Below are 10470 nucleotides of genomic sequence, written 5' to 3'. Positions count from 1 at the left end.
TATTAATGCACTGATTGTATTCACTAACAACCTTATCTTGCACGGGTGTTACTAAACCCCAATATATTTAATTTATCAATAAACTGTCTATGTTACACACTAATAGCCTCAAACATTACTGCTGACTAAATTGACCCTCTTTCTTCTGTGGTCTATACAGAAAGAAACACTTCATGAAGTTCATATATATTGACCCGTGGCCTAGCCCGTAGTTGGAGAGATAAAGATGCAGCAGCAAACAGAAATGGAAAAAGAAAGGGGTCTTCTGAACGGAAAATTTATATACAAAACGAGGTCTGATGGTTCTGTCGACAAGACAAAAGTTATCTGCAGTTATTGTCGATGTGAATTAAGTTATCACCGCAGCACGTCGAGTTTAAAATATCACTTGATGGCGAAGCATACAACTGACACGGAGAGCCCCCCTCCCCCTCGTCAAAGGCAGACCACAATGGATCAAAGTTTGCAGCGGAGATCGATGGATAAGTCCACAACTAATAGACTCACCTCAACTATAGCTAAATGGGTGGCTACAGCATGTAGACCAGTTAATGTGGTCGAGGACGAGGGTCTACTTGAAATTATTCGCATCGCATCTAACGATTCTACATACGAACTACCTTCAAGAGCCACCATTACAACCAAGATTCACAACTTATATGAAGAGGAGAAAGCTAAAGTTCAGGAGGCATTGAGACAGACAAACACGGTTGCGCTCACCGGAGATTATTGGACTTCCCTCAGTAACCATAGCTACCTAGGCGTCACAGCACATTATTTTGACGCGCACTGGAAACTTCAGTCTCACGCTTTGACCGTTATGAAGACAGAAGATAGACACTATGCTGACGTTTGCGCTGAGCACTTTCTTCAAGTAGCCAGACAGTGGAACATTGAACTCAAAATTAAAATAGTGACCACTGATAGTGCACGCAACATGATTGCAGCGGCCAGGCAGCTCCCGTTCGAGCATATGCCTTGCATTGCACACAGCCTCCACCGAGCCATCACAGTTTCTCTCCAAAACAGCCCGTTTGATGGCGCCTTGGCAAAATGCAGGAAGTTAGTGGGTCATTTCAAGCATAGCCCTGCTAACGCAGCCGAGCTTGAACAGCAGCAAGTCAAACATCTTCAAAAGAAAGAGTCACTCGTACAGGAGGTGTCTACTAGGTGGAACAGCACCCTAGAAATGATAAAGCGTGTTGAGAGAAATCAAGAACCATTGAGAGATGCACTGGGCCTACATGCAGGCAACATCAACATGCCAACTGCAGCTGAATTTGATAAACTGAAGAGGTTGGAGACTGTGCTGGAACACTGCAGGTAATTTATTGATACTCTTATTATTATTATATTTGTGTGTGTGTGTGTGTGTGTGCGCGTGCGTGTGTTAAGAGTGAGAGATTGAAAGTGAGTGAGAGATTCATTATGTCTAACTAAAGTGCTTTTCTCTATTATTCCAGGTATGTGAGTGAACTTTTAGGAGGAGAGAAATTTGTTTCTTGCTCAGTTGTGCTGCCCGCGTTGTGTCATCTATCACGTGTGATGGAGGTCTCAGAAGATGACCCAGCCTACATGATTAAGTTTAAGGAAACTTTCACAACTGACATGGACAAACGGAAGGAAAAAACCAACACCACATGGCTGAGGGTTGCATCAGCACTGGACCCTAGGTTTAAGGACCTCAAATGTCTGAGCAGGGCTGACAGAGCTGAGGTGTGGAGTTCAGTCTGTGCCTTGCTCAAGAGGGAGGGGCTTGCACAGCCAGATAAACCAGTGACACTGACAACTGAACCACCTAAGAAGATAACATGTCTCATGTCTGTGCCAGAATCTTCATCTGATGATGATGAAGAGGACTGTATTGAGAAATGTGTGGAGCGCTACAAGGCAGAGCCCTCTATTGGCATAGAGGACTGTCCCCTGCAGTGGTGGTCCAATCATGAAGGGGCACACAGTGAGATGGCCTACCTTGCACGCATATACTTATCAACACCTGCCACATCCGTACCTTGTGAAAGATTGTTTTCACTCTCAGGACATGTTGTTCAGAAAAAGCGAGCTGCCCTGTCATCTGAAAATGTAAACAGGCTCGTCTGTTTGAGCAACTGGCTCAGTGCAAAGAAAGAGAAATAATCTGTGAGGAACCTGTGGGTTTTTTATATTCTTTTTCCCACCTGTTTGATAGACATGAACACGTTCTTTGTAAAACATGTCAATGTTCTTTATGCTCTGTTTAGGGTGATTTCAGTAATAATAAATGTACATTTAGGTTAGCATGTTTACAAGAAGTGAGCTGCCCTATCGTGCAAAAATGTAAGGTTTGTGTAAGTAAATTGAGTAAAGAAAGAGAAGTAATGGGAACCGTTTATTTCTATGTTGTTGTTTTTTCATGTGTATAATAGACATGAACAAGTTCTTTGATAAACATATGACTTTTGATACTATGGTCCCTTTGATAGATGTCCAGTCTTCATCCTATGTTAAGTATGGTTTCACTAATAATAAACATGCATTTGCATAAAGCGTCTATTTGTCCACTCCCATGTTGATTAATGTATTCAAAACTTGAAAAGTATTAATTTAAGGTACATTTAGAACTGATACAAATGTGCGATTAATCGCGAGTTAACTCATGACAATCATGCGATTAATCGCGATTAAATATTTTAATCGATTGACAGCCCTAATTATAACTGTAACGTCTCCTCCTTATGCTGTACATAATACATTGTACTATTTATACTTTTCAATAAAATGTATGAACAAGGTAAAACATAGTAAAACTAAATAAACACAAATAAAAAACAATCACAATTTTAGGAAGGTCTGTTTACTTGCTCCCCAGAGTTAATGTTCAGTCTTTCAAATACAGTGACATAAATGATTTCCTAATTTCCAATTCAATGCAAAGTGTAGTATTTTTATATTAGAAAAGAGCAATGGAAGTGCTCAAAGCAAATGTTTAAATGGAAATGACTATAGCAAATGTTTCACATTCAAATTTTTATTTTTATTAGTTCTTTATTGAGTTTGGAAAATCAAAAACATAAAGAAAATCAAGAAGCAAGTCACCTAGTGGAGATAGCAGTAATCACAAAAATGTAGGTTACAAAGCTTTGTGAGCAACAACATCATAGCAACAATGCCAAGATAAATAAAAGGTTGCAGCTACCTTGGTGCTAGATTATGAATGCTGCTTAAGCTGGGAAAGCCAAACTCCCGCAGTCACCAGGGAGAAATGTGCAGGCTGCCAAAAGTGCTTATCCGAAGTAATGCATGTATAAAATCAAAGAAGAGCAGCACTCCCATCCAGCCAACTTAGTGTAGAGTCTGTAGAGTCTCTGCCACGCCCCCTAACATGTTTCACTCCTCCCACGGGTGCTTCATCATAGGGTCCATGGGGCTGTGTTTAAGTCTACACTAAGTTGGCTAGATGGGAGTAGAGGCACTTTCTTGATCTCAAAAAGTTGTTATAGCAAGAGAAAGGAGAGGTTCCACCTCTTGTTGAAGGATGGGGATAAGAAGGGAAGGGTAGGAAAAAGAGAGGAGCTATATTGTGGGTTTGAGGATAGAATGTGGATGGGGGAGGAATAAAGGAAAACAGTCCAATACAATGGATAGTGACTATCAAATATCACTAAAGCAACATGACAACAAAAAAAGAAGATCCAGTCACTAAGAAGAAAACATGAGGTGTATAGATGTCATCATCCTTTAACTATGCGATTGGGGTGGTGAAATCATAGAGTCCAGAGGGGTGTGACTTCTGCATGGCTCTGTGAGGACGCATCCTGTGTGAGCTCCGCTGGAGGGTCCTGGTAAAGTGCCATTTGCTACACTCGTACCCCTTTCATTTCACACACCCGTCATGGGCAAGAGGACAGGATGCTCTGTGCCCACAAAAGGCTCAGCTGCCGGCTCTATCAAGCGCTTTTTAGCCGCTGAACCAGAGGACTCCATGGACGCAGCGGATGTAGGCCACTCTCCGCATGGCGGTAACTCCGCCCCTCTTCTTCGGCATCCATCCCTCCACAGCTCTCTAGCATCCACCTGCAGGTCTGATAGTAGGAGCCCCTCTCCCCGGTACCTAGAAGTCGCGGCCCTGGTGAGTGGTTTCCCCATAAAACACGATCTAGCCTCTATGCTACATAGCCTGGAACAGGTCATCAAAAAGGAGATCTCCACGGTGCGCACTGATCTGTCTCAGGTCCTCTCCAGGGTTGAGGAAACCGAGCATCACCTGGACGTAAATGCGGCCGCCATTAGAGAACTGCAAATAAATCAAAAATGGTCGGCCATAGCTCACAGAATGGCATTATACAAGATAGAAGACCAAGAAAACCACAACCGCCGCACTAACATCCACGTGCGCTGCCTCCCTGAGGCCACCAGGGATGAAGACATCTCCGCCACTATCAGAGGCATATTTAATAGTCTTCTGGGCAGCCCTGCAGATCACCCCCTTCGCTTGGACAGAGTCCACAGAGCGCTGCATCCGCGCAATCTATCTACCGACACACCACGAGATGTCATCTGCCATGTGCATTATTATGATGAAAAGGAGCTCATCATGCACAGAGTGCGGGAAGCCTCCAACTTGGACTTTAATGGGGACACACTGGCCTTCTTCCTAGACCTAGTCAAAGAAACTCTTGATCACCGCAGGGCACTGAAACCCTTGACAGATAAGCTCCGCCAGAGTGGCATTCCTTATCGTTGGGGTTTCCCCGCATGCCTCATTGCTAACAGGGATGGCCGTTCAGCAACCCTGTGCTTTCGGGAAGATCTGAAAAAATTCAGCATGGATATTACCATCTCGCTGCCTGAGCTCCCTGGCTGGCAGGAGGATGTCCTGATTCTTGAACCCACTGTGTCACCTCAATGGCATAAAGCGTCCCGCAAACACTGCTCCTCCGCCACAGGCTCTACTCCAAAATCTGGTTGAACCTTCAAAAATGCATAGCAATCGCTGCTCAGGGCATGTTGTTCTCATGTTTATTACTTGACTATGTTTTTGGTACTCTTGTTCTTTCCCTCCTTAGGTCTCTCCCAGGACTGCCTCTCTCACACTCCAGACCCACGTCTGGCTTGCTGCAGTAACTCAGTGTCATCTTCCGGAGAGAACCGGGACGCATTTATTCTCAAAGTTCTGCTCAATATCACTATGGGTATTGTATTGCCTGTCTGTTCATGATGTCATCTACCTAACTGTTCTTTGCACTATGTTTCCCCAATAGGGGTATGTGTTTTGTGTTTTTTGGTACTTCTTTGCCTCCGGCGGGGCTCGCGGCTCACTGCCTCTTCCCACCTCCCATTTTTCTCCATGTGCTGGTTGGAATGTGTGCTCCCCCCTGAGGGAACGCTCAGTTCCGTGGGTCAGCCCCGGCTTGCCTCCTTGGGGAGCGGGGCGCCCGGTGCCCGGAGCTCAGGTAGACCCACCATGTTGAAGCCTCCCCCCCCCGTGGGCCCCTATTGGGCTCCCAGGGCAATGGCATTTTGTATCTTGTTTCTATCCCTCCTGCTCTTCCTTCACCCATCTTTTCTCTACTCTCCTCGATCACCTTATTCTGCTGGAACCCAGCTGCTCACTGTTATTGTACGATGCATTTGTTATCACCAAGTGGTAATCCATGGCGACCCTTAACCTGGTGTCCCTGAATGTCAGGGGCTTGCTCACTCCTAGTAAACGTCACTCTCTCTACAGGGAGCTGAAACGCCTGAAGGGGGTTGTAGTCTTCCGGCAGGAGACATACCTCACGCATTTTACTAATACAAGAATCTCTTCCCCTGATTATCCTGTTTGGTACTATAGCCTTTCCGACATGCGTAAAGCCAAAGGGGTTGCCATTGGTTTCCACAAACATACTACTTTTCAACTTGACGACAATTCGCTGCGCACTCTCTTGCTGATCTCATTTGTGCGTGCCCGTTCCCAGTCTACCCTCTTGTTATCCACAGATGCTGAAAAGGTGTTTGATAGGGTGGACTGGGAATACCTCTGCAAAACTCTCCTAGCTTTGGGCCTCGGCCCTTGTATGATGAACATGATCATGGGCCTGTATGACACCCCCTCTGCTCAGATCCGTGTTAATGGTACCCTAAGTGACAAATTTACATTATAAAATGGCACTAGACAGGGCTGTCCCCTATCTCCAGTTCTTTTCTCTCTGACCCTTGAACTCTTCCTAGCGACGATCAGGCAAAATCCCAATATACATGACATCCAGACCCCCTCCCAGGAACATAAGTACGCTGCTTACACATATGACATTCTGTTCTACATACAACAACCCACCATCTCCCTCCCCAATTTATTATCCGAATTCCGGTTATTCCAAGTTATTTCCAGTTTTAAAATTAACATGTCCAAATCAGAAATTCTCAATATATCTAAAAAAATCTTTTCCCTATGCTTGGCAGTGTTACTCCCTCAAATATTTAGGTATCTTCTTGACCAGACATGTTTCTTCTCTATTCCAACATAACTTTATCCCCTTGCTCAATTTCCTGAGGAAAGATTTCCAGGCTTGGAAACATTTAGCTACCTCCTGGTTAGGCAGGATTAACGTTTTAAAAATGAATTTGTTGCCCAGGGTCCTCTTTCTGCTACAGATGATACCTTACAAACTGCCACCAAATTTTTTCAGGACGTTAAACCACGTGTCCCAACGTTATGTTTGGAATCATAGGCGACCACGATTGGCTCGCCCCCTGCTACATAAACCTAAAGCCAGGGGTGGTCTTGCCCTCCCCAACTATCTACAATAATACTACGTAGTGGCTCTCAAAAGAGCCTCATATTGGAAACATCATGGTACATGTAAAATCTGGGTCCAACTGGAAAGAGATCTGTGTGGTTCTGACCCTTACTCGCTGCTCTGCATTACCAAATCTTACAGATCGAGTGCCGATACCTTATCTCCTCCCACAACTACTACACTACAGATATGGGACTCTCTCTGCAAAACTCACAAATGGCAATGTAACTCTCCTCTTATGCCTATACTCGGACACTCATTCTTTCTACCCGGCCGGATAGATCCTGCCTTCAGCTCCTCCTTTTTCCCACAGACCACTCTCTTGCATCAAGTGGTTCACAAGAATACTCTAGTGACTATAAACAGGTTTTGTGTCTCCACTCCACTGACATTCATGGACTACTGGCACCATGCCCAATTTTAACACTTCGTAACCCATTAAACCGAAACCAATACGGTCTATTTCTGACCTTACACCAGTGGAACGCATTTTTGCATCTACTAAGCCTTTAAAGGGAACTCTTTCGCTTTTCTACAAAGCTCTTCACGAACTCACGCCGGATGATGTCCCCTTATTTTTGAAAGCCTGGGAGAGGGATCTGTCCTCCACCTTATCTGATTCTCAACGCTCTCTAATACTTTGTTTGACTCACTCTACTTCTACCTCCACATCGACAGTCGAGATGAACTATAAACTGTTTACTCATTGGCACCTGACCCCAGCCAAACTGCATCCGATCTACCCCCTCACCTCTCCTCAGTGCTGGAGGGGATGCGGGGCAGAAGCATCTCCGCTCACCTGTGGTGGTCCTGCCCTAATATTCAAGTTAAATGGTCAGAGGTTTTAAGGTGGATCCATATACTGTAATCCAAGGCTCTCCTGTACAAAATGACCCTTGGGTGGTTCTATTTCACTGTGTAACAGAACCTGCGGGTTCCTACAAGCGCTCTATTACCCCCCATCTACTGAGTGAATGCTGCAAAATCTCTTATTCTTCGCCAATGGGCTCAGACCAACGCCCCAACGATCCCACAGTGGCTCAGGCGGGTAGACAGCATATACCAACTGGAATATTTAACCTACTCACAAAGGGGCCTCTCCTCATTGTCGTACAAAATATGGGCCTGCTGGCTGTCCTTCCACCCCTGAATATGCCGCCCTCATGGCTCCATCCCCTCCCTAACCTGGAGTAATTGCTCTAGATTCAAATACGTCCTCTTGGGGTTTGTGCTCATATCTGTGATTATAATCTTTGAGTCAATGGATTGTGTTTCTAATCTTATTTGTTACAGCAACCATGGTTATTGTAATGTAATACCATGTGGAATTGCGATGAGTATCGTCTCTCATCATATGAGGCCACGTACTAAAAATTTGTTGTTATCTTTACGATTTTCTTAACATTACTGCTGGTCCCACACTTGTTTGGTTTGGTTTGTATACGTACCTCTGTATACCTCGGACCTTATTCTTGTTATTTGTTAATTGTTTTTGCCACTTCTTCTCAATAAAAAACTTATTAAACAAAAAAATATATATATACAGTCCAGAGGGAAATACATTTCTGATAGACTATGTTAGTTAAGACTCGTATTTTCTCTGTTTCACATTGGTGGTTAAGAGCGTTTGAAGACACCCAGAGGGAGGGGCGCAATGCATCAAGCGGGGACAACAGAGTGACGCTAGTTCCGCTGGCTGGGATGCACACCGATGCAGCGATCACAACCATGACTTAATGCTTGGAATTGCTTTTAACATTGTAAGTGTACTCACTTTTAATTTTTAAATAAAACGAGACAGTATCACGCTAATAGATTATTTCTCTCATTTACCACATAACCTTGCTAAGAGCCTTGCAATCCAAAGAAAAGGAGAGGAACCATACCCACATGCTTTGCCCCAGGAAACATTGTATGCCTGCTTGAATCATACTGTTGGTGAGTGGGGATTTCAAGAGGGGAGCATGGAGTGGCACTCTGAATTCACTAGAAGAACTCATCAAGCACTGGCACTTTGTTGACACATATGTTCTTTATTTTATGCACTGAAAACTTTATTTTACATGGTAGTTGAGGTAAAGACAATAGTCCATCCAGTTCAACCTGTGTAGGTGTGTGTGGCCGTAATCATCTCACATACCCCTGAATGTTTTGATTCTTGAGATGTACGTCCAAGAGTCTTTTAAACAAAGCCATACTCCCCGCAGTTATTACCATTTGTGGTAGAGAGTTCCACAGTCTTGTAGCCCTTACTGTAAAGAAATTATGTAAAGAAATTTAACCACTTTACCCCCAGCCCTATTTCGGACACTTTTTGTTCACAAGTTAAAACCAGTATTTTTTCCTAGAAAACTACTTAGAACCCCCAAACATTATATATATTTTTTTAGCAAAGACTCTGGAGAATAAAATGTCGGTCATTGCAAAATTTTTTGTCACGCGGTATTTGCGCAGCGGTCTTTAAAACGCCATTTTTTTGGAAAAAATTTGAAAAATCACATTTCACTAATTTTAAAAAATACTAAACAGTAAAGTTAGCCCATTTTTTTTGTATATTGTGAAAGAACATGTCACGCCGAGTAAATAGATACCAAACATGTTACAGTTTAAAATTGCGCCCCCCCGTGGGATGGCGACAAACTACGGTCAATAGAGATCTCAATCTGCGACGCTTTAAATTTATTTAACGGTTACCAGTTTTGAGTTAGAGTGTAGCTCTTTTTTTTTAATTATTGCCCACGCTCTGGCGATCGCGGCGATACCTCACATGTGTGGTTTGAACAGCGATTTCATTTGCGGCTCGACTTGCGTATACGTTTTTTTTTGTGCGCGAGCTAACGGTGACGGGGGCGGCTAAATTTTTTTTTTTTTTTTTTTTCTATTTATTTTTTCTTTTTTTTTAACTTTATTACAGGTTTTTTTAAAAAAAAAAAAATCTGATCACTTTTATTGCTGTCACAAGCAATGTAAACATCCCTTGTGACAGCAATATGTGTGACAGGTACACTTTATGGAGGGATCGAGGGTCTAAAAGACCCTAGACCCCTCCACTATACTTCCCTATATGCAAAACGCCGAAAACGGCATTTTTGCATACAGCCGTTTTTTAAATCTGCCGCCTTTTGCGGCACAGTAACCCGGATGTGACGTCATGGACGCCGCCTCCGGGTTACGTCATCGGAGACCCGATCGATGCCGTTTCCGGCATTCATCGGGACTCCATCCAGCCGGCGGACGTGCCGGCTGGGTGCTCGGGGCTCCCGGTGGGACGGGAGCCCCGAGCAAAGCCGCGGAAGGCGGCGGGAGGGGGGGGACGTCCCCTCCCGCCCCCCCGGGTAACGATCGAGCGGCTCCCGAGCCGCATCGATCGTTACCGACGGAAAGCCGACCGCCGGCTTCAAACAACGGTACCGGGATGATGCCTCTAGCTAGAGGCATCATCCCGGTATAACCACTCAAAGTCAGCCGACGTAGATCTACGTGGCTGGTCGTTAAGTGGTTAATGCACTGAGACTTTATTTAGCACTATGATGTTTATTATATGTTGTTTAGATGTGGAAGCAGCGCTAGTTTAATTTTATTTTTCAAGAACCCTAACCGTATCTACTATCCTAGGTTGAGTAGTGGAATTCTACATCCTGGCAATGTTTAGTTTTGTGGCTAGGAGTAAATGAAGGACAATAGTCCTGGCTTTAGAGAGCAGTTAGTC

The 10470-nt window shown here is 44.3% G+C and overlaps 1 protein-coding gene across 1 annotated transcript; it reads left to right on the top strand.

The window, feature by feature from the left end:
- Nucleotides 1-226: 226 nt before the first annotated feature.
- Nucleotides 227-2136, top strand: LOC309558442 (E3 SUMO-protein ligase ZBED1-like; the record flags this gene model as incomplete). The annotated part of the gene is made up of 2 exons (XM_082261516.1): nt 227-1323; nt 1464-2136. The coding sequence occupies 2 exons, from the start codon at nt 227-229 to the stop codon at nt 2134-2136; spliced, it is 1770 nt and encodes a 589-aa protein (XP_082117642.1).
- Nucleotides 2137-10470: the final 8334 nt, after the last annotated feature.

This window comes from Pelophylax lessonae, assembly GCF_965119305.1.
Source record: "Pelophylax lessonae genome assembly, chromosome: 6".
Taxonomy (NCBI): domain Eukaryota; kingdom Metazoa; phylum Chordata; class Amphibia; order Anura; family Ranidae; genus Pelophylax; species Pelophylax lessonae.
The sequence above is the reverse complement of the archived record's forward strand: the minus strand, read 5'-3'. Positions and strand labels throughout refer to the sequence as shown.